Here is a 24,425-nt window from a genome sequence, read left to right as displayed (position 1 = left end):
AATTATGGATGCTTGTTGCCAATTGCTGTGTAAAGGATGCTGTCAGGAATGGAAAGCTAATGGTTACCAAGGCAACAATCTGTGGGAGGTACAGGGTAAATACAGTTTATTTAAGGAGTGTTTTTTTCAGTCCACAACTGGAATATTAATTTTATATAAGATTCTTAAAACCAGCTATTCAGGACCCAGTTAACATCTGCGTCACTTCACATCTCTTGCTGTTTTTTGAGGTACTAGTGCAGTTTCAGTTTAGAAAGTATATAGAGCTGCAGGAATGTTCCCTATTAAAGAGACAAAATTGCTGCGGTTGCTATACATGCAGTCTTTTATGTGTCTTTCAGCTAACATTGCAAACATTACAAAGTTTTTTAGTGATTGCCAAAGTCAGTATAATTTTTGCTTCATGCTGCTGGAATGTGATCATTAGATCCTTTTCACTGTATTCACATGCATATCAAATTAACCATTAATGAGGTATGGAGAGCTAGCCAGGCAGGGCTTGATGACGTGGCCTCTGGGTTATTACAGACATTTTTTAGTCTTTTCAGATCAATTTTAATGAGCAGCAAAATTCATATTAAAAAAAACAGAGTGTGGTTTGATGTCTCATACAAGAAAAAACCCAGGAAGCTTTTAACCCATCGTCCCTATGCAACATAAAATTGTTAAAGATTAGCATTAGTATTGTAGTGCTTGCCTAGCCATTCGGATTGTTAAAGCATTTTCTCCACTTTTACCTTTCTGGTTGTAGATCGAGGAGGAAGGGGGAGCTCAAATTATCTGTAATAGAACACAGCATCAAGCCATATTCTCTGATGCTTTGCCGTCTACAACATTTGATTTCACAAGCTCAAATGGTGATCCACAAAGGGAAAAGTCAGAGTATGTTATGTGCAAGATGGCTGAATAATGGTTTAAGTCATCAACGGTTCAACAGCTAGATGCTACTGTGAGAAAGCAGACAACCTGCGTTTTTCAGATATGAAAACATGAAAAGATCTTTAAAAAAAAGCACAAAAAAAAAATGTGCACGTACAGGCCCGGTTGGACACTCAGACATCCTCTCGACTCTAACACTTCTGTAACTGTCATCGTGTGTTACTGACGCTTTACTTTGAATAATGACGGCACGTCGAGTCTAAATGAGGAAAATAAGAGACATCGCACGCTGCAAAAGCCTGCGGGTGCTGTAGGACTCCACCTTGTTGTACTCACCCACTTCCTCTTAACCGCCTGAAGGCAGGAAGAGAGAAGAGACAGAAGGGGAAGAGAGGCAAAGGGGGATGGGCTTATTGCTTTCATTTAACGTTAACAAAATGCAGAAATGAGAAGTTAAGGTGGACAGACAAACTAGGAGATTTCTAAAGACAAAAGTATAAAGTAGGTAAAGGATTACACACAATCATGGCTCCTTGGATGAAAACCACAAGAGAGCGGTATGGTGTAGGTAAGTCAACATGTGCTTGTTTGTATGTATCTTTGTGTGAGATGTGCAGGCACATCCAGTTTTTATGGTGCCTTTCTGTTACGGTATGATGCTAGCCTATACAGCGAATGAATAGAAATGAGAAAAATAGATTCCCATCACTTCCTGCTTGGCGGATGTAGGCAGGTGCCAAAGGCCTCAAAGAGCTTTAGGAGGTAGACATCAGCTTTAATCCTTCCAAAGAACTGAGATCCTGAAATCTTATTCATCATTTAACTTCAGTGCAACTACGCTAATTATAATTTATTTGCACTGAAGTGGTTCTGCAGTGGTTTGTAAGGGATAAAATCATAAGCAAAAATGGAGAAATAAGCAGCTGCAAGTAGGCAATCTCTACAAATTGCATAGCATGCAGCACATAAATACGGAAGCTAAAAGATAAACAGTCCTTAAAAATGTTCATTTTTGAAAGTGAAAGCCTGGTTTTGGCTTGGAGCAAATCCTAGAATGGGCAAGTACAGTGTGCAGTTTATCTGTTATGTATGTGGGTTTAATATGGCGGAGCTAATCAGTGTGTGTTGCCATTAGATATGCAGTGCAGTCACACACTTGGAAAAGACACAGATTTCTGCCTTCTAATACAGACTTTATTAACTGAGGTTCACTGGTCTGTTGCAGCCACTGCATTGATTTATCATTTAACCTACTTGCAAAAAGATAGACCATGTAGGGTTCTTTCACCTGGGTAGTTCATCTACTTATAGCACGAGACTGATGCTGATGGTGGGTGTGGGTTAAAAAGTCATTTTAAAGCACTTTCTAATATACTTACTCAAAGAAAATATTGTTTATTGTATCTAGTATAAATATCTTCCTGGTCTGTGTAAGACTACAACACAGGAAGTGGGGGAAGAAGGAAGTCTCAAGTTTGAATACAGTAGAAAAGTCTGATGCAAAAAAAAAAAATGTTGACAATTTAGTCTCACGAAGTGCGCACAAATAAGCTTCCTTTTCCTTTTCTATCAGTTTAAGTATCGTCTAGAAATAGTCTGACTTTTTTGCTTGGTTTTTTTGCACAGTCAGAATTTCATTAGCAGGCATTTTGTAGCTGCAGTTCTTCTTGAGGGCAAACCATCTTTAAGCTCAAATGGAGGAGAGCAAACCTCTAAACTGTTGCACAAAGATGAATGATAGACTTTAGCTGTCGGTGCTCTGCACACTTTTCCTCTGCCGTGCAACTGGTCTTTGGCTGCAACCCATGTCGCTACTCACTGCTGCTTTCACTGTTTCCTAAATCCGATCATTTTGACTGATACAGTCATTAAAGAAAAGACAGAAAGCAGAAAAAAAGAGCCTACTAACGTCTTTAAATTGCTCCAGAGCTCCGGATTATCAACAGCCCAAAACCTAAAGAAATGCTGTTTACTATCGCATAAACCCAACCTGAGGCCCACTGAAGAAAGGCGTTGCTCCTTAACCTGTTCCGTTGCCTGCCTACTCGTGTGTGCCACCGTTTGCAGCTGGCCAGCATCTGGATACACTAACTTATTTGGACTACCTATTTATATTTACCTTAAGCTACTTAGTCGCCATCTACTATTGTGTTTTACTGCTACTTTTTTTTTTACTGGTTAGCCTTTTTTTAAAAAAAACCTTATAACGTGTGACGTCACGAATCAAGCTAGCTTACCGTGTGTACTAAAATCTTCCTGTAACCGAGGCTTGCCATTGCATACTTAGTGTTTGTGTTCAAGTTTATTTTTCCATTGTAACAATAACCTTATTTATATATTCAATATATTTATGTATATTTTTATTTTATTCACTTATGTTTTTTTTCTTCTTTTTTAGTAAAGTGGAACTTTGTTGGCCAAAATGAGAAGCACCTTTCCCTGGAGGTGGGCGAAACTGTCCACATCCAAGAGGTTTGCGAAGGTAAAATGTTGTTAAATAAGTCGGTTATCCGGTTTGTCAGTGTGGTTCAAATACTTTATACATAGATGTGTAAAACTTTGAAATTATTTGTTATTGAAAAACTGCATGTTAGTAAGCATATTTTGTTCGTGTTTTTGTAAATGTTACATTTGTGAGAGTTAGACGTTTATCATGTTTTATGGAGTATAAACATGATAAATACATTTAAAATACAATAATATGTACGCTCAACTGCTACTTTTTACATCCTTGTACTGGGTTTAATCCCCGTTTAGCCTTCAGCATTGCCTTAATTCTTCCTGGCAGAGATGCAACAAGATGATGGAAACATTCGTCAGAAAGTTTGGTCCATGTTCACATGATAGCATAACACAGTTGGTGCAGAGTGAATCTTCTTGATGCAAATCTAAAAGGCTGGATGGAGATTTGGTGTCTATGGAATTAGCCAGATGATTTGGGCTTTGTCACACAGAAACAGCCATTAGAGGCCATCAGAAGATGGGTACACTCTGGCTATAAAAGGATGAGCATGGTCGGGAGCAATATTCAGATAAAAAATGCTAAACTGGTACTAAGGAGTCCAAACTGTGCCAACACGATATCGCCAACACCATTACACCACCATCTGTCTGAACTGTTTATACAAGGCCGGATGGTTCCATGCTTACATGTTGTTTACACCAAAGTCAGACCCTACTATTTGAATATTGCAGCAGAAATCAAGACTCATCAGACCGGGCAATGTTTTTTTTCCAGTTTTCTACCATCCAATTTTGGTGTGCTCAACCACATTATAGCCTTAGTTCTTAGCTGGCAGACCAGCGAGCCTGGCTGTAACGACAGTGCCTCATTCAGAGTCCCTTCAGTCGCCTTTCCTCCCCCATTCTGAAACTCTGTTTGAACTTCTTAAGGTTGTCTTGAAAAGGTACTGAGTTGCTGATATGTGATTGGCTGATTAAATATTTGCAGTAGCAAGCAATTGAACTGGTGTACTTAACAAAGTGACCAGTGAGTATAACTATTACATTGCTGTAACTTCCAGAATCAGAGTACTTTATTAATCCTTAGGGAAATTATGTGGTTACAGTTGCTCCAAGACAATAACAGTAACAGACTAAATTAAGAACTAAATTAAATAATACATCCATCCATCCATCTTCATCCGCTTTATCCGGGACCGGGTCGCGGGGGCAGCAGCCTAAGCAAAGAGGCCCAGACCTCCCTCTCCCCAGCCACCTCCTCCAGCTTATCCGGGGGAATACCAAGGCGTTCCCAGGCCAGCCGAGAGATATAATCTCTCCAGCGTGTCCTGGGTCTGCCCCGGGGCCTCCTCCCGGTGGGACATGCCTGGAACACCTCACCCAGGAGGCGCCCAGGGGGCATCCTTGTCAGATGCCCGAACCACCTCAGCTGGCTCCTTTCGATGTGGAGCAGCAGCTGCTCTACTCTGAGCCCCTCCCGGATGGCCGAACTTCTCACCCTATCTCTAAGGGAGAGGCCAGCCACCCTTCGGAGGAAGCTCATTTCTGCCGCTTGTATCCGCGATCTCGTTCTTTCGGTCACTATCAACAGCTCGTGGCCATAGGTGAGGGTAGGGACGCAGATCGACCGGTAAATTGAGAGCTTCGCTTTTACACTCAGCTCCCTCTTCACCACGACGGACCGGTGCAGCGTCCGCATTACTGCAGCTGCAGCCCCAATCCGTCTGTCGATCTCCGGCTCCCTTCTCCCATCACTCGCGAACTAGACCCCGAGATACTTGAACTCCTCCACTTGGGGCAGGAACTCATCCCCGACCCGGAGTGGGCACTCCACCCTTTTCCGGCTGAGAACCATGGCCTCAGATTTGGAGGTGCTGATCCTCATTCCCGCTGCTTCACACTCGGCTGCGAACCGTTCCAGTGCGAGCTGTATTAAATAATACAATATATCACAAATTTTACAAAATATAAGAAATGCCTCCAATATGTACAAATAGCTCAATTATAAATATCCAGAATATTGCAGAGGTGAAATATATATGATTGACATTTTACTCTAAACTGCAAAACTTGTTATTTGTTATTTTCACTGTAGAGCATGTGCAAAACGGTGTAGTTATTGTACTGTGCATTAGATGGAGGACTTGTACAGGGAGATGGCCACGGGTAGGAATGATTTCCTGTGTCGTTCCGTGGTGCATTTGGGAAATCTCAGTCTCTCACAGAACATCCTCTTGTGACTGACCAGCACGTCATGGAGTGGGTCAGAGGTATTGTCCTAATGTTGGACAACATCCCCCTCTTTGATACCATTTTACAGGAGTCCAGCTCCATCTCCACAAAATTATGGAGCTGGACTCCCTTAAGGTGGTGATGTTGTTCCAATTAGAGAGTCTACGCTATCCTGATTTCCTGTCTTGATAGTAAGATGCCACTTTGTCTTTCAGGTTGGTACAGAGGCTTCTTGTCTAGGAACAAAGCTCAACAGGTAAGAGCCTACACAAGCATAATATCAGTGAAGATTTACATTAACAGAAAGCTTTAAAGCACATTTTAGCGGTCAGCCAGATTTATTCATGTGAGAATTTTACTTTTCTTATTCTTTCTTGTGGAAAAGAATATTCCAAGCTATCACCACTTATCATTTCCTCATTCATCTCCTCTACATGTATTCCAGGGAATGTTTCCAGTCAGTTTTGTTCAAGTTAAGGAAGTCATAATTGAAAAACGAGGGTATGTAAAAAAAAATAATAATAACAGTACCAAAAATAAGGCATCTTTAACTGTCTGTAAAAGTTTTTTTTTAATTTGTTCCATTTTCCATTACTTATGCTCTGACAGAGATGAGGAAGTGGTGTTGTCTGCAGAGATGCCCTTGGTGAAGGAGGTGACCACTACGTTGAGGGAGTGGGGAAGCATATGGAAGCAGCTATTTGTGGTATGAATTAAACAGTGAGCCACTTTTTGTACTCGTGTGTGTGTGTTTGTGCGCCTGAATCGAACATCATTTATTTACCTCTCCAGGCCAATAAAGAGGCACGTGTCAAACAGGTCCAGAGGCTGATGTGGGAACTGATGGAGTGGCGTTCTCAGCTCCTGTCTGGCACCCTGCCTAGTGATGAATTCAAGGAGCTAAAGCAGAAAGTTACTTCCAAGATTGACTATGGCAACAAGTACGCCTGCATTAATATTTAAACATGTTTATACTTTCTCATTGTTTAAAGCTTAATCAACCAACCAGATTTTTGTCATACTGACTGTATAATTCATGTTAGTTTGATCTCCTTTGAACATCTTTCTGTTCTTTTCCTGATAACTTTGTCTTGCAATCTCTATTCCTTTGCCTCCCAGTCCATACCCCTTGCTGTGTTCCTGTGTTGCTCTTCCCTCATCCTTGTTCACCTTGTATCAATCTTCCCTCTATTACTCCCCACACCAGGATCCTTGAATTGGACCAGGTTGTTCGAGATGACGACGGGAACATCTTGGACCCAGAGCGAGCCAACGTCATCAGTCTATTTCGGGCCCATGAGGAGGCCACAGCCAAGATCAATGAACGCATCAAAGAGGAGCAGGTATATAACAAACTGTAGGAAGGAGAGGGCCATATAGAAAATGTTTTCCAAGGGTGAATGTGATGTCACAGTCACAACAGTGTTGTTTTTTTCAGCTTGGAAGCAACAACCAGGGAGTTTTTTTTTCTGGAGTAACTTCTACCCCATTATTGGGGTAATACAAGTACGCGTAAAAGTTACCCTGAACTAAACACAAGTAGAAAAACGACTTTATTACTTTTTTAAAAAAATAATAAATTAGTAAAATAAAACTTAACCCTTGTGAAAAAGTCCTTAAATAATACATTTTACTTCCCAGTCATGTGTGCTAGCTTGGACTAATTAAGAATTCACTTCCTTTCAAATTGGCTTAACTCCACTTCAACTCCATCCAGCCAATTTTTCATTTCAGCCTTGACTCAGTTCATTGACAGAATGGATTTCTGATGATTTTCTTACTCAGTGATTTCCATTTCCCGCACAAACCCACAATCTGCAGCTGCAGCTGGTGCATTTTAGAATAAAGTAACCACTAATTATAAAACATTAGAGCAGCCAAACACATTTATCAGACCCTTGCCAAAATGAACACTTTTGGTTGGAATTTTATCCTGTTAAATCATCATCAGTAGTTATCTCCTAAAATTAATTTCCTCTCACACAGTCCAACATCCAGACAGACCACAGCGGGATCTCAGCACGGATCCAGTCCTCCCCCACCCACAGCCTCTACGTCTTTGTGAGGAACTTTGTCTGTCGCATTGGAGAGGACTCCGAGCTCTTCATGTCCCTCTATGATCCCAATAAGCAAACCATCATCAGGTGTCACTTCTCTTTCCTTACCGTATTCCCTAAAGGTGTTTCAGACATATGTTCCTGTCAGGTGGATTAGACGCTCAGGAAGATTTGGCTTCACATTGTGAAGTAAAGTTATTGCGGGTCTTATATATTTTTCAGTGTCACTGAAAGGAAGTGACTTTTTATTTTGTGTTAAATCACAAACATACAGACTGAAAGATAAGGTGATTTTTTTTCTTATGTAATTGATTCTTCTTTGGAAATTAACATCATAGTTCCAGCTAAAAAATTACATCCCTTGTTTGTTTAGATGTCGTTGTTGTTGTTGTTGTTTTTAACCTTACCTCAATTGTTCTGCTGTATAAAACATATATGCAAAACCTTTTTTCTATTTCTTCTTGTGTCTGTATACCTCTCCATTGTTTCTCTTCTATTGCTAAGCCCTGTTAAATGTGAACAACGGCATGCCAAAAATAAATATACAGAAACTACAAATTATAGGGCCGCACATACTGAGTGGCAGCACTGTGTGGTGCCTGACAGTGCTGACGTTAAGCCCTGTCACTCACTGTCATACTGGCTATATCTATGTCTCAGCCACAGAAGCTGAAAGTATTAAGATAGACCCAAGTCTGTCATCTTATTCTTATAACATATATTATCCACAGCTACTCTTTTGTATTTTCTTGCATTGGCTGTGATCTCTGATTCACTTCTGTCTCATCTGTGCTTATGTGCTTAAATAATTTACTATTTTCTTTGAAAACCTTTTTTTTTCGCAGAGGTATGTTTATCCACATCTCCCTGAAAAAAAGTGAAGAACAGTAGGGTTCAATATTTTAGAAAGATATTAGGTTTTTCTAATTTTTTTAACCTTACTGCACCCACAGGTTTTCTTGGGGTCCGCTTTTCTATTCTCCTCCCTTAAAGTGTCTCTTACATGTTTATGTAGCTACACAGGGTAGATTTAGTAGTTACAGCTGTTTGCAAGGGGATCAAAGATTTGAGCTTAAGTTTCACTGAAACTGTTTTCATTGTGAATCATGTGCATCAGTCAGGCTGCAGTGCACAGTTTCATTTTGGCTAGTAGAGTATGTCTGAAAATTTAATTATGAATGATGAGATAATCTTTATGTGGTTGCTTGCTAAAATGTAAAATTAATTTAAAAATGTTTATTTATTTGTGTATTTATTTATTTGTAACTCTTTACCCTTCTTTGTACAGTGAGAACTACTTAGTACGCTGGGGCAGCAAAGGTTTTCCTAAAGAGATTGACATGCTCAACAACCTGAAGGTTGTCTTTACAGTAAGTGACCACACGAGGGCAATGTCACACTGTTCTTAGCTGTGGAGAGATGAAATAGGTGACCTATTTCTTTTCAGAAGATTACATAGCATTTTTGTTTGTTTGTTTGTTCCTTTATTCCTGATTTCTGAATTTATTTCATACACAATTGTTTTTGTCTTTGCTCAACAGGACTTGGGAAACAAAGACCTGAGCAGAGAGAAGATTTATTTGATTTGTGAGATTGTAAGAGTAGGCAGGATGGACCTGAAAGAAGCAAACAACAAGAAGTTTACTCAGGGCCTGAGGAGGCCTTTTGGGGTTGCAGGTAAGTCATGAAGAGACAATGCAGAGGTTTTTTTTCCAACATGCTACTAAATTTCTAGCTCTAGTGATCAAGGAGTGGAAAAAGTACATTGGCAATCTTCATTGTCAGTGTTTGCTAGTTCAGCGATAAGCAATGTTTATTTTAGTTTTGTTACATATACGTGACTTCAAATTATGACACACTTTTGCACTAATGAACAGATATATTGAACACTAATCATCGGATATAGTGAACAGGAAACACACTATTGCATAATTTGAAGGCAGTGAAGAAGACTGCAAGTCTGTGAATTTAAAAAGTGCAGGGTTAAAACCCTTTTTTTTTTTTAAAAAAGTAGCTTTGTAAATGCTTTGTGAGCATACTGGTGACCTCAAGGTAACTGAGCGTGTCTTTTTGATTAATGTTGAGGGTCAAATGGGAAATGGCCTGCATTTGTATAGCGCTTTACTCAGTCACTAAGGACCCCAAAGCGCTTTGCACTACATTCAGTCATTCACCCATTCATACACTGGCAATGGCAAGCTACAGTGTAGCCACAGCTGCCCTGGGGCGCACTGACAGAGGCGAGGCTGCCGGACACTGGCGCCACCGGGCCCTCTGACCACCACCAGTAGGCAAACATGGGGTTAGTATCTTGCCCAAGGATATTTGGCATGCAGCCAGGAGGCAGCCTGGGATCGAACCACCGACCTTCTGATTAGTGGCTGACCTGCTCTGCCACCTGAGCTACAGCCACCCGTAAAACAACAGAAGCTTTCATCCGATTCACAGGAGAAAAGGCTAACACATCTCATTTCATTACCAAATTCCACCAGTTTTACCATCAATAATGACTTTTGTTAGGTGCTTCAATCATTATTACTTGTGTTCTCTAAAGCAACCTTTTTTTGCGCCACGGACCAGTTTATGCCCGACAACACGGACCGGCCTTTAAGGTGTCGCGGATAAATACAACACAATAAAACTAGTACCGGTACTGAAAAAAATATAATTTATTCATAACACACGTGAAAAGACCCAGGAAAACCGAGTTAACGATAAAAAGAATAACAAAATAACGCTGAAAACCGATAAAAACCCTGAAAAACATACATTTCAGACCTGAGCCTCAACTCTCGGGGCCCGGTACCAAACGACTCACGGACCGGTACCGGTCCGAGGCCCGGGGGTTGGGGCCCGCTGCTCTAAAGGTCAACATTGTTTTGCTTCTGCTTGTGCTGCTGCAGGTATTATTGAACATACTTACACCTGGGAGCTATCCTTTGTACAAAGCTAAAATGTTGATGGTGACTGTAAAGCCCTTTTTTTTTTACACTTTTGGCTTCTTGGAATCTCACTTCTAAGTTGCCTATATCCTCATGTAACTTCACAACGAGCAATGAGGAGGCCAGTCTTTCTAATGTGGTGTTTTGCTAATGTGAAACCTCAGTACGGATTACAACCTAGTACTTGTTTGATTCTGTGATCACAGACACATTTGTTTTCTCTTCTTGGCAGTGATGGACATCAGTGATATCATCAAAGGGAAGATTGAATGCGATGAAGAGAAGCAGTATTTCATCCCCTTTTTCCCGTATGTCCTGTTTCTTGTTTCTTTTTTTCCCACTCCACCTCTCTCTGACCTTTTCTTAGCAATTAAAAACCTGAAAATCTATTACCTATAAAATTAAGAAAACAGTACTGTAATTTTCTGCATATGAATGTTTTCTTTGTGTTTGTATGTTTGACTCCAGGGTAGTTGCAGAAAATGACTTTCTCCACACCTTACTGAACAAAGTGACAACATCACGAGGAGACAGTGGTGGCCAAGGTACAGTTTTGCAATCCCAGGCTTTGTTCTTTGTTCCTAGTCATGTGGCAGTTCTTGCAAAAGTCCTGCATGCACTGAAGGTTCCCACTGGACTGTATATGCTCCAGTCATTTGTGGTTAGATAAAATGGCAGTTCTTCATTGCATCCTCGCCTCTTTTCTCTGCACTAGGGTGGAGAATGAAGGACATTATCCTGATGTATGGCACCCACCCTTGAGCTGGTGTTTTCATATTACTTAACCTCCATTTCTCCCTGACCAGACTCTAGTCTTGCTGCTCACTACCTCATGTTTATGGCAGACTTTGACAACCCCTATGGGTGACACTGTCTTGTTCCACATAGAGTAACCCCGCATATCCGACTGCACTGTCATATCGCTCAGCTTTTATCCTCCTCTCACTCCTGAAGGCCCTGGGCATAACCTGGAAAATGAAAGGAGCACTTGAACAAGCAGATATGGAAGGAACACTTGAGGCCACCAGATGCCTGCTCTTAACATTACTCACCCCTAATCTCTCCTTCCTCTCTTTTAGGTGCTTTTGCTACTGTCCAGACACACACACACAAAACACATTGAGTGTTTTCCCTGTAGGTCTGTGGTTAGCCTTGAAAATGTAGGTTTGTAACACAGTCTAGATTTCACCACCTATGTATTTCCCTAAAATAGCTCACCTCTTTTTTCCCTTTTGATTCCCAATTCCTTTTCTTTGCTTTTTCACCTAATTTCTCTGAAACCCTCTGAGAGTCCATTTTCTTTAGAAGTAAATTCTGTTGATAATAATAATACCTCCATCTTTTCTTTTCCCCCTTTGCTCCCATTTCCTAAATGGGACACAGCAATTTTCCAGCATTTATTGCAGTCTTGTCTGCAATGCCAGCACATCCTCAGTTCATTTTAATATCATGTTTCCCATAAATAACCAGTAACCTTTTACATAAAATAAAGCATCCATTAAGTTCAGCCCTCAGGCCTCATGTTTCAGGGTTTCTGTTGGTCCTGAAAACATCTTAAAGTTTTTTTTAAATTCAGTTTTAATACTACAGGTCCTTGAAGTTATTTTCATTTATTTGGCTTCCATTTGAATTTACATTCCCACAGAGAAATAAATGAACACTCGTTTTGCGATCCCTCGTTTAAAGAAGACTTGAGTGGTGCCTGTATTTACATGCAAACGCTCTTAAATTTGCTAAGGTTTGGTCTTGCAAAGTTCTTTAAAATATTCAGTTTATGCTCGTGCCCATTAAAATACACTGTTTTTACACAGGTTGTTTTATATGATAGATGGTCCTGCAGGCCAAATCTTATCTGTGCATCTTTCTCTTTCTGGTCTGTTGCATTTTACAGAAACGCATGTATGCTTGAAGAATAAGCATAAAAAGTTTTATGATACCATAAACTGACTGGTATATAATGCGTACCCTTACTCTAACTGTGTGCTCAAACCACTTTTTGCTACAGTGCTCATTCACATACATTCAAAGAACTTTTTTTTCTATACCATTTTCACACGAACTCACACTCTGATGCATCAGAGGCAACATCAGAGGCAACTCTGGGTTCAGTGTCTTGATCAAACATGCAGACTGGAGAAGCTGGCGCATCCACTGATCTTCTAGCCACAGCTGCCACAAAGCTGGGCTTGGAGCTGGGTTTGGGTTTGAGCCTGGGCCCGGTCTTGCAGTTGAGAATGGAGCCAGCGAAACATGTGAGGCAACTGAGGACGGGGCTGGTCACCTGAGACCTGCTCAGATTTACCGGCATTAAGATTTCCAAAGCCAGAATAGGAAGATTTCATATGTGCTTCAGGGTTCCCAACAAAGCATACCCATGGCAGCTCTACACAAAATATAAATCTCATGGCTTTAACTAGAAATGTGACCAGATATAAGCTTGAAAAGCCTCTTCCTAGCTTCTTTTAACCAACACAACCACAACTCTGCATCACACTTTATGTAGTGCAGAAGAATAATATGTATAAGGAAAAAACGTATATAAAGTCATTATCGCATCTTTTTTTTTTTTTTTTCAGTAGTACATTCTCTTCCTCCATCTCTAATACATAGTCTTCTTCATTCTCTTATCCATAGGGCTGTGGGTCACCATGAAGGCTCTGGTGGGGGACATTGTGCAGATTCGGAAGGAATACCCTCACCTCGTGGACCGCAGCACCGTGGTAGCCCGGAAGCTTGGCTTCCCAGAGATCATTATGCCTGGAGATGTTCGCAATGACATCTACCTCACCTTACAGGGCGGAGACTTCGACAAATACAACAAGACAACCCAGAAAAACGTGGAGGTCATCATGTGGGTCTGTGATGAGGAGGGCAAAGTCATACAGGTGAGGAAATGTGAAATAACAGGGACAGAGCATATCAATGGATTCAAAGAGGAGAGGGATTTCTATGAACTGTGATTGGTTTGTGTGTGTCTAGGGTACAGATAAAGTGTGCGGGTGCAAAAGTATATGTTGTGTATTAAATGATTGAGGTGGTGTAGGTCATTGAGCAAGCACGGCACTGATGAAACACTTACTCACCCTCTCATAGTCAGGGCAAATGGATACGGATTTATCCCAGAAGGCAAATCCATCTTAGGCATACATGGATGCACACACAAACATAAATTCTTCACAGTCACTGTGAGGCGTATTTTTCTTTACCTCTCTTTTTCCTAGAACTCCATCTGTCTGGGAGCAGGGGATAAGGCAGTCAGTGAGTACAGATCTGTCATCTACTACCAAGTCAAACAGCCCCGCTGGATGGAGACGTTTAAGGTGTGTGTGTTTTATTTCCTTATCTACTAGTCTCTTCGTTCCGTTGTCTTGATATAATGCATTTGCATTCGTGATTTCTAATGTTCAAGGAAAGAAATCACATCATACTGTCAGTATGTCTTTAGGATATCAGTTTTATTATATTCTACAATAACGTGAGATATCCTCCAGGTGGCAGTCCCCCTGGAAGAAATGCACAGAATTCATTTACGCTTTATGTTCAGACATCGCTCTTCCCAGGAGTGTAAGTATCACCCTCTGTCTCTCTCTACTTGTCTGCATTCTTCATTAGATCATCACTCTTAACTCCTCCTCTCTGATCCCCTGAGTATAATGTGACACTGAAAGGACAGAATGAGTCTAACCTATTTGGAAAATGAGCCAAGGCATCATTACACATACTTGATTAAACAAATGAGCACTTTTTCTTTCTTCTGCGTGTGAATTCGCGTGCCGTGTGAACTCCTTCCTCTCTTTCTCTATTTCCCTGATGTGTTTTTCCCCTGGCCATTTCTAGTTTTGTTTACTTATCGTTCTCCTTAATTTGCAGCCAAGGATAAGAGTGAGAAGAACTTCGCTATGGCTTTTGTGCGTCTAATGAAGGATGATGGGACTGTTCTGCAGGATGGACTGCATGAACTTGTGGTCTTCAAGGTCAGAACCAGCGGCAGAACTTTTGGATAAAGAAAGACGAACTAATGAATGGACTCAGTATCCTCTCAAAAGGAAATACCATCATCCTCGTTTTCCAGTTTAGAGAATAGCGCATATAGACCTAAGAACACATAATAACAAACAAAGAATGATCCTTTCATGATGAATTTATGTTTACAATATGAAGGTCAAACAAAAGTGGTGAAAATGTGCACAGCCACTTGTCGAAAATACTGTATGGTAGATAATCTACAAATAAGTTTGAAAGATGATTGCACCGGGGAAAACGTCTAACAATGTATGTTTAAATGCAACAATCATCAAAACTGACCTAAACATGTAGCGAGTATAGATAAGAGGTTATGGCCACCCAGACAGGTTGAGTGAAGCCAAATAGATTTCCTGCCAAATGAGCCCAAGCTAAGATTGAATCCCCATATTGATTAAATGCCAAACCCAATGAAGATTAATTACTCGTGATTCACTCAAAGACCAAATGGATGGTCCCTCTGTGCCCTCTTTCTCGATTATCTCTCGTTATCCCTGCATTCCTCTCGATCTCTGCGCCGCTCATGGCTTCACTCTCTTACTCTCCAATTTTTCCAGCCACTCACTCATTATTTACTGATGTGGCATTAATGAGGACAGAGTTGAGGGTGCTGAGTTGAAAATATGACATTCACTGATGCCCTCACCTCTGCCGTGCCAGAGCTGTCCCACTGCTACCACTACCCACTACCTGCCACCCTGAAGCAATCAACCTAGAAGAACCGTTGATGTTGATGTGACAAATTAACGGTGTTCTGTTTTTGTCAAAGCTTCTATCTTTCTAACTTGTCTGACACAGCTGTATCCAAAACTATGAGTTCACAAAAATTAAGGCAGAAGTAAATAAGGCTTAGGCAAAACATAGGATTACGCTTTACAAATCTTACAAATGTATCAAATCGATCAGTTTTTCATTTACATCAAGACGTCTTGTAAGCTGAGACAATTTCTATACATCTATGACAGCTTTGTCGCACTAATGGTATCCACAGCATTTTGTTAAAAATGACTTTGTGCTTTTAGGGTGACAGCAAGCGCATGGAAGACGTGAACTCCTACTTGTCTTTGCCCTCAACCCGCAACCATCACAGTGACCTCCACAAGATGTCCACACTGAGCCGCAGCTCAAGCAGCGTGTCTGGGGGAGGAGGAGGCCTGTCTGTAAGCTCTAGAGACAGCTTCACCATCTCCACCCTGGTCTGCTCCACTAAACTCACCCAAAACGGTACGTGCAAGCCTGATATTGTGGCGACGTTAGCACGCTAGAGGCTTGGCAGGGCAAACGATTTTTACACAGAAACGGCCATGAAAACACAATAGATGACAAAAGGTCAAAAGCAGACCTTTATGTGGAGGAGGGTGCTTGAAATCAAGCCTGACACATCCAAAAAAAGAAAAAAAAACATTAATTAACAACTTCTTTCAACAGACTAATAAGGCCAGGCAAAGACAATGAATCATCGGTTGGCTGTGAAATTAGTAGAGGACAAATCCACTCCTTACAAGTCTGTAAGAAATACTGGTCGGATGTGGCCTCATGTATTGAGCTGGATTCAAATGTTTCCCTTGAAAACAACAAACTTGTGGTGAAATGCAATCAACATTTTACTGACGTGCTAAGACTGTGTTATTTTTAGGTTTAGAGTTAAAGGTTGAGGTGAGGTCAAATTAGAGGAAAGACAACCTCTAACCAATTAATGGTGAGTCAACAGAATCTTAATTAGACTATATGTTTTGTGGTCATGGAATAATAAGCAAGGGATGGAGGGCAGGCTGTGTATATACATGGATTTTATTAGCAGGGAATGTCATCATTTTGTCCTACACACTCAGGCAGCCCCACAGGCCACACACACACACACACACACACACACACACACACACACACATACAGAGTGAAATGCACATCTACATCTAATGCAAAAAGCACGTTCACCCCAGACAGTAAGGTGCATCAGAGACAGGTGGAGTTCAACAGCTGTTACTGAGGAAGTCAGTCCATCACTATAATGAACATTATCCTGCTGTATTAATCACCTGTACCACGTGCACACAGACACACACATGCACACACTTACACACACAAAGGCTTTTAAGCATGCATGCACACAATGTTGTTCAGGGCCACCCACCAGATGTGCGGCTTGGCCCGGTGAGTCAGAAATTACCGGTCAGGGAAAGCAGTGAGCCTTACGTGGGCAGCACTACAGAGACATGGAAATCTGCCCCGTGTCAAACTGAAGCAGAATTAATGACACAGACTGTGGATTTGAAAGTCCCAGAGGGATGGGCACTGTCCATATAACAATCATTACTTGACAAATCTCCACTTTATTGGCAGATGGAAATGAACTTGAGACTCTAGAATTAAATGTATATTGCCCAGGAAGCATACACTTTATATTTATTATTGTATATTTAAAACCCGGTTGATTACATTTACAGTGGTTTAAAACAGGGAAAACAGCAAATTGCTGAACTTCAGTGCTGTCAGTTAATTAGTGTAACTAATTAAATCATTTATTGTTTCAACTCTAATTTTAATGCAGCGCAGAAAAAATCAGCTTACTATATTTCACATGAAATTAATACTGAATTCTGCGCAATACCAAGGAGAATCTCTCTCTTTTTTAATTATGCTGTTAATTGAAATGGCATTTACATTATAGTTGAGTAACCTCAACTTCCACCTGAACATCAAAAATCCTTTGTTTTCTCGTCTGTGTAGTGGGGCTTTTGGGTCTGCTCAAGTGGAGGACTCGACCTGAGCTCCTCAAAGAAAACTTGGAGAAGCTAAAAATCATTGATGGAGAGGAGGTGGTCAAGGTCAGTGGTGTGAATACAAGTGTGCCATTCAATAAGCGTGTAGACTAGTGTGTGTGTACTTTGACTGCTTCTCCCTTTTTTTTCTGTACATGTGTATGTAGTTTCTGCAGGACACTCTGGATGCCTTGTTCAACATTATGATGGAACACTCTCAGACTGATGACTATGACATTCTTGTGTTTGATGCCTTGGTGAGTGTGTGGTTTTTGTGAGTCTGACTTTGCATGCTTGCGTTGTCAACACATGTAGCAGATATCTTGACAGGCTATCTCTGCGTTCAGCGGGTCTTGACATCTTTGATATCTAACCGTCCATCTTTTCCCAAATAAACACGACTGTCAGATGATCATACAAAAATTCTCATCTGCCTTTTAAATGTTTTACTGCTTTGTAAGCGTTTAACAAACTCTCATAGTCTCTCTTCTCTTACTATGTCTGGCAGATACACATCATCGGGCTCATCGCTGACAGAAAATTCCAGCACTTCAACACAGTGCTGGAGGCCTACATCAAGCAACATTTCAGTGCTACGCTGGCTTACAAGTAGGTTATTTCCATTATCTTTCCATTATTTCCTCTTACTGTCATGTCACTCCAGAAAGAGTAAGATACACTTTTTAACAACACATCCCATTTACTGGAGCAGCAAAGGAAGTTGCTGAATGATTTGGTGAATTGAATCTAAACCGCATGGTGCAGTGATTAATAACTTCACTCTTGGTTAGTCAGATTCCTGGTCTCAACAGCTCACAGTGACACATGACAACAAGAGCTCAGTAAATAGAGACAGGCTTTTCCAGGAAATGTGAGCTTTTGTCTGAACGGTGCTGAGTGACAGGATGCAGCCAGAGGCCGATGGTGTGGGTTTTTGTTTACTTGTATAATGACAATAGAAATAAATATGGTGATGAAAACCCCTTATGTAATCACATTAATCTGAGGTAAATGAGTTTATATTCCACATAATCACTGTAAAATGTCACGCATTTAAGAATAAAATAGGAAATGCCACTCTTATTGAAAAGATGCTGTAAATGAGGCAGCGACACGTAGGACTGATGAGAATATTACATTCCAGCATGTCCCGCATGGCCGGCAAAATATCACGTTATAATGAAGTGGTCTTATACATGGTGTATTTATTGAGTTTATTTTGCAGTACGCAAACTCAAAAACTGTACACTCATAATAGATGAAAATAGACTAATTATCAGCATTTCCACTTCAGACAAAGAAAACGTCCTTAGTGTTTCTGGGCAGAGGCCCTGGCGATTCCTCTGATCGTCCAATGCTTGACAAATCTGGCTAAAGGGACATGGAACGTCACCTGTATGGAGGGGAAGGAGCCCATATTAGTCTGTGAGGTCGAGAAACAGGGTCCCCTAGCTGAGGGTCTGAAATCAGTTTCCCCTCGATAAGGGATGGAAGGCTGATTTCCACTCTGGATTTCTGAGGCAGTAGACAGGGATGGCTATACTTGTATTTCCCTGGTGCCTGTACACTGGGTTCACCTTGGTGGACAAGATGGTTATTTCCCTCACCTCTAATTTCATTGTTTCATATGTGCTCTATCATAACTCCATCCCTCTCCCGTTAGTATGTTGGCATTCACCCTCTAAGAGGGTCGCTGCAGCTTATCGCCTGTCAGCCCAGAGGCTATTATGTAAAACTGTCTAACTTGCTCTCACCATATTTTAAACTGCTCTTAGATGGAATAAATCCTCCTGTACTTGCCTTTAAGCTACTGCACCAAAACAAAACTAGGGATCACTGACTAGTAATTACATTGGAAGTATTTTCAAGTCCACTCTAATGGCAGTGAGGCCAGATTGGAGTCAAGTTTTAAAAGGACTTTTATTGTTTAAGAGGATTGTGTAGTTTTAAAGTGGTCGTTCTTAGCGAGCGATCCGCTGTTGCCACTTCATGGAAATTGAGCTATCACAAAACCAAAAGGCTATATAGCTACTGTACAAATGTTCTAGTGTTGTATAATATTGCGACACAGGAAGGTTAAAGAGGAAGATTCTGGTAGGTTGTAAACTTAGACTGAACTTTGTGCTACCCAAACCTCTCTCCAACTGCGTTGGCACAGCAGAATATTTATGTGTGTGTCTAAAGACGCCTGCAGGGTGTGCATGTGTTGGAGAATGATTTCTTCACCATGCATCTGAGGGCAAATAAAAATGTCTGTGAGCTGTGTGAAAGGTACATCTGTTCAGGTGTGAAATACTATTTTGCTATTTTTCCAAAGCCACCTCTCTGACAGTTTTTCTCTCTGGTTCTTTTGCTCTCACTCTATTGCACTCCGTCTTTCTGCTCTATGGAAGTGAAAAATGGAGTTGGTGATTAACTTTCCAACCTGTGCAACATCAGAAAAGGAATGACAATTTTGTCTGAATGATTTTGATTGTCTCCTTTCTCCCCATCCTGCACCTCCTTCCTGATTCCTCCCCCGTATCTTTCTTCCCCAGAAAGCTGATGTCGGTGTTGAAGAGGTATCTAGATGTGTCCAGTCGAGGAGAACAGTGTGAGCCCATACTCCGAACCCTCAAAGCCCTCGAGTATATCTTCAAGTTTATTGTTCGTTCACGCATGCTCTACTCGCAGTGAGTACTTTTTTTTCTGTTTTGTTTTTGGATCCTCGACAATGCAAATAGAGATTCTTGAACACACACAGAACCCAGTGACTCTGCATTGCCAAAGTAATTGTTTTTGACAGCTCTGTGAGAAAGGCCTGCTGATTACAGCACTAAAGGTGCTAATAAGCATTGATGATGAAGTGCAGCAACCAAATGATCTAGCTAATGTCAGGGCAGGACTGCTGAATGGGCAGCCAACATGGCCAGAAAAGTTCCAGCAAGAGAGACACCCACTGTGCTGAGCCCAGGGCTGCACCATATGACGAGTGTAAACACCATTTATAACTAGTGAAAAAGTTGTTGCTGAGAGATCAGACAGATGATCCAGAAACATGATGTTCCCTGCCTGTGGGTAACTTGAGTGACTTTGTGTTGATGCCACTGGATGTAGGTACATAGGACACAACCCTGTAGAATTCTGTATGAATGTTTATAGAAATTAGTTTTGAGGGTGTGTGTGTGTGTGTGTGTGTGTGTGTGTGTGTGTGTGTGTGTGTGTGTGTGTGTGTGCCACCTGATCAGTGACAGTCTGTCTTTTTAATCTTCTAAAGGGCATCAGGGGCTTTTGATTGTTTGTTTATTTGATGAGAAACTGGAAATGGGAAGAGATATATAAATTCGGATAATAAATTGATTATACTGAGTTTACTCTGCCAGTTGGGGACAAGGGCAAGTCCATCAAACTTTTAAGGTCAGATTTTGTTTGTTCCAGCATTCTCATGAAATTATATTGGTATACCTTGCCCATTCTGATCTGGATTCCCATGTTTTTAGAAGATGGAAATCTAAGTTTGTGAATGTGAGAGCTTGAGAATGAGGCAACAATGAGACCTTAAGATTAAGTGGAGCTTGTAAATGAATAAGTTTGAATCTTAGTGACCATGACTTCAAGGTCAGAGGTCACTGAGAGTCACAACAATGTCACAACAATGACATTGACCTCAAAGTCAAGGTCAGAGGTCAGGTTTTCTGAAAATCTTGTGAACGTGATAACTTGAAAACGAGGCGACATAGGATTTTGGATACCATTTGTGTGTGTACTAGGAAGCTGAGGGTCAGCACTGGCGGTCACGAGTATTTTTAGAACCTGAAACTATGCCCATTTTAATATACAGTCTACAAATAAAAATGGAGATACATATGCCTATTTAGCAAGGTGTTACAAAATGCTATTATAAAAAATGGCAAGATCCAGTGTCTCAGAATGATAGAATTAGAAAATGGCAGATTTCTCTGTCAGTGAGTTCAGATTTTTCTGCAGGTTTGTCTTTTTGTGCTTTTCTTTGTGTTTATGTATGTGCATGTGTGTTCACACAGACATTTTAAGCAGACATTTAAGCATTCTTCTAAGTAGATGCTTTTGTGTGTGCATGACATTATCTCATCACTGGTCCTAGACTGACTGAGCTTCAGTCACCAGCATCCCCTGGGTGTTTCTAAGGCGATAAATCTCACTCTTCTTCTCGGCTTCTCTCTCTCCTTTTCTGTCTCTTTGTCTACCAACTACCTGCTGCTGACAGTTTCAGCTTCCTCTGCATCTAAAGTTTTCACATCAGATTTCTCCTCTACTCTAAGGCCTTGTCACGCAGAGAGAAAATCACATATTCAGGGGAGCCACCGTGCTGTAGATGCATCTGTAAGGCTTCATCACCGTCACCATGAAGACTAGCAGTCATTAATAGTTAAATAGGTGGCATTGAAGATTTATTAGGTTGTCAAACCAGCTTCGTGTTCAAAATCTATTATGAATGTGTAATGTGTACTTCAGAAATATGTAAGGCAAGCAATTCTAAATTTTGCTTCTTTTTGTCCTCCAAGCTTCAAGCTTGTAATTTCTCTGGTGTCTAGTTAATCGCTCTCACAGTCCTCTTTAATATGTTCACCTCAAGTAAACTGCATGTAATTATATCACATGAAAAAGAATGTTTTCTAATATGAAGACTTATTCTTATTAATGTGATAAAAAAATTATTAGATGATCATTTTATTATCAGCTCAGTGTTTTCTAGTTATGACAATAGATTTGTTTCACAGCAGCCATTTTTATATTACAAAGAAGGTAAACACAGGTGTTACTAATCACATTAATCCTCTGCATCTAAATTAAATAGAACTTTAATGTCATTAGTAACACCTGTGTTTACTTACCAGTTCACTGGAAAATGGTTGCTGTGAAACAAGTCTGTGTCTGAGCTTTTGAATTTTGTTATCTTATTGTTAACACATCTTATTATTTAATATAAAAGCAGGCAGAAAAGGATAGTGCTTTGACAGTAAAAGACTAATTACAGGAAAAATAGTTCCCAACTAAAATTCAGGGTCACATTGATGCGTACCTTGGGACTCTGTTCCATCGATCAGATTGAAACATTTCAAGCGTTACAGACCAAACAATAATCAGAGGATTTTTTACAGTTACGCTCATTGGTGATGCATCTTAGAGGTTTTGGTTATTCTCATTTCAGTCAAAATATTGCAGCAATGAGCACTTCGACTCCAGGGAAGCCGATTAAAATTACGAATCAGAACAGGGAGATATTTATGACTAGAAATTCATATGTCATGTTTACTGGTGTCTTGAAGACATTATTTTTACAACTACAATATCTGCAGCTGAGTTGCTCTTCAGCCCCTCTTTTAATCAGACTTCTTCTCTGCCGCTCACTCCTTTCTTAAATTTACATAATTTTGTGTTAGTGTACGCTTCGTGAGCAAATAAAATTTAGGTTAAGAGTAAAGTGATCATCTATTGTGTAAAATGCAGGAGAAGTGCGTATTTGTGGTATGAGTGCACAATCCAGTCTTAGCATAGCAGCACTAACACATCAACTGTAGATAACACCCACGCAGGTGTGCACAGACACACACATACACACCCCCACACACACAGAAACACTCACGCACAGACAGGGCTGGTGGATTAGCAGGACAATGCGTGTGTAATCATAACTGTACTCTGCAAAGAGCCCAGTGATAATACCTCTGTGTGTTACTGCCTAATCCATCCCTCCACATGCTAAATTTGCTGTGTGCCACATGCTAATCCTTCCCCCCAGCACTCATAACTTCCATTGTAATTAAAAACTGCACAGTGCAATTGAATCGCTCAAACACAGTGAGGAGAAGGAGGAAGGAAATGGGTGGAGAGATGGATGGCAATAAAGTTTGCTAATGCGCTAGCCCGTAGACCTGAGGGGATGTTAGAAGCAACACAATCAGCCAGCCTTTTCTTGTGACAGGATGCTGTAGTTACAACAGTCAGTGCTTATCAGTGTTCAGTTGCAAAAACTGGCTTCATTTTGTTAGTGTAATGCTGCATTGTTTTTTCTCCATTACTACAATTGAATATAGGACATTAAATCAAAGATATTGCTTTGCTGTGTAATTACCTAGGCAGTTTTTCGTGGGTTTTACAGCTTCGTATGCTAAATAAATGATTGACTTAGGGTTTAAAGTGCACTCCTGTTACAGAAAGAAGATACGAGGAACTGTAGCCAGTTTAGTTTATACCCCATATCCAGAAAATCAAAAAAATTCAGATGCAGTGTCACTCTGTGCTAAGTGACTTTGATTTCATATAAAGAATGGCAGCACAGAAAAGATGAAGATAACTTAACAAACCTTTCATTACAAGCCTGGAATCAGTTTAAACTGTGAAGAGAAACACTGGTTGTTTTTAGGAAAGCCACTAAAACTTATCAGCGGTATAAAATTGGCTACTTAAGAACTAAGGTTGTTGTGGAGCTGCAATAACAGTAGATTTAGGATTTGAGGAGATGTGGACTTTTTTACCCACTAAATTAATTTGGGCTGATTTTTTAGTTTGGCTTTGGCTCAGGAGGTAAAGCGGGTTGTCTACTGTTTAGAAGGTTGAAGGTCTGATTCCCAGTTCTTCCATTTTGCTTCTGGGCATCATACTGACCCCTGACTTTCCCTTATGCATTTACTGAAGAGTGTGTGTGAAGAGTGTGTGTGAATGTTGGATAAGGTGATTAGGTTTAGATATGTATGTGTGTGTGACTGGGTGAATGAGGCTTTGAGTGCTCATTCAGAGTAGAAAAGTACTCCAGTCCATTTACAGAAAAATCATTCAAGTACAGCAGGCATTATTTAGTAGAGGACAACATTCCTCTTTGAAGTGTCTGACTATGGCACGCATCCTTATGAATGACCTATGAATGAGCTACACATGGCCTGACATCTTGTGATCATATTACTTCTAGAAGTGCGTGTCTCAGCTGCTTATGCAAGGGGATCTATTGGTTTGCAAAGAGAAAGAAAATAGAATAACATAAAATATTGTGAATAAAACCTTGAAATAATTATCCACCAGTCTCTGTTTATCGAATTAATCATTTATAGTAC

General features: G+C 40.6%; 1 protein-coding gene across 1 annotated transcript in view; it reads left to right on the top strand.

Annotated features, from left to right (window-relative positions):
- The first annotated feature begins 1,399 nt into the window (after positions 1–1,399).
- Positions 1,400–24,425, top strand: part of dock2 (dedicator of cytokinesis 2) — a 100,978-nt gene continuing 77,952 nt past the window's right edge. The window contains exons 1-21 of the mRNA XM_085362612.1: positions 1,400–1,447; positions 3,278–3,361; positions 5,790–5,830; positions 6,020–6,075; positions 6,184–6,280; positions 6,367–6,515; positions 6,782–6,917; positions 7,561–7,718; positions 8,920–9,001; positions 9,173–9,308; positions 10,806–10,881; positions 11,042–11,118; positions 13,208–13,458; positions 13,795–13,893; positions 14,065–14,137; positions 14,444–14,547; positions 15,619–15,820; positions 17,324–17,421; positions 17,523–17,612; positions 17,864–17,964; positions 19,893–20,027. Coding sequence (XP_085218738.1) covers positions 1,405–1,447; positions 3,278–3,361; positions 5,790–5,830; positions 6,020–6,075; positions 6,184–6,280; positions 6,367–6,515; positions 6,782–6,917; positions 7,561–7,718; positions 8,920–9,001; positions 9,173–9,308; positions 10,806–10,881; positions 11,042–11,118; positions 13,208–13,458; positions 13,795–13,893; positions 14,065–14,137; positions 14,444–14,547; positions 15,619–15,820; positions 17,324–17,421; positions 17,523–17,612; positions 17,864–17,964; positions 19,893–20,027 — 2,288 coding nt within the window. The 5' untranslated portion in view covers positions 1,400–1,404. The remainder of the gene's footprint in view (positions 1,448–3,277; positions 3,362–5,789; positions 5,831–6,019; positions 6,076–6,183; positions 6,281–6,366; positions 6,516–6,781; positions 6,918–7,560; positions 7,719–8,919; positions 9,002–9,172; positions 9,309–10,805; positions 10,882–11,041; positions 11,119–13,207; positions 13,459–13,794; positions 13,894–14,064; positions 14,138–14,443; positions 14,548–15,618; positions 15,821–17,323; positions 17,422–17,522; positions 17,613–17,863; positions 17,965–19,892; positions 20,028–24,425) is intronic.

This window comes from Diplotaxodon limnothrissa, linkage group LG2 (assembly GCF_057381915.1).
Source record: "Diplotaxodon limnothrissa isolate DT_005_m linkage group LG2, D_limnothrissa_male_GT1.1, whole genome shotgun sequence".
In the NCBI taxonomy this organism is placed as follows: Eukaryota; Metazoa; Chordata; class Actinopteri; order Cichliformes; family Cichlidae; genus Diplotaxodon; species Diplotaxodon limnothrissa.
Note: the sequence above shows the minus strand (reverse complement) of the source record. Positions and strands in the feature narration are given on the sequence as shown.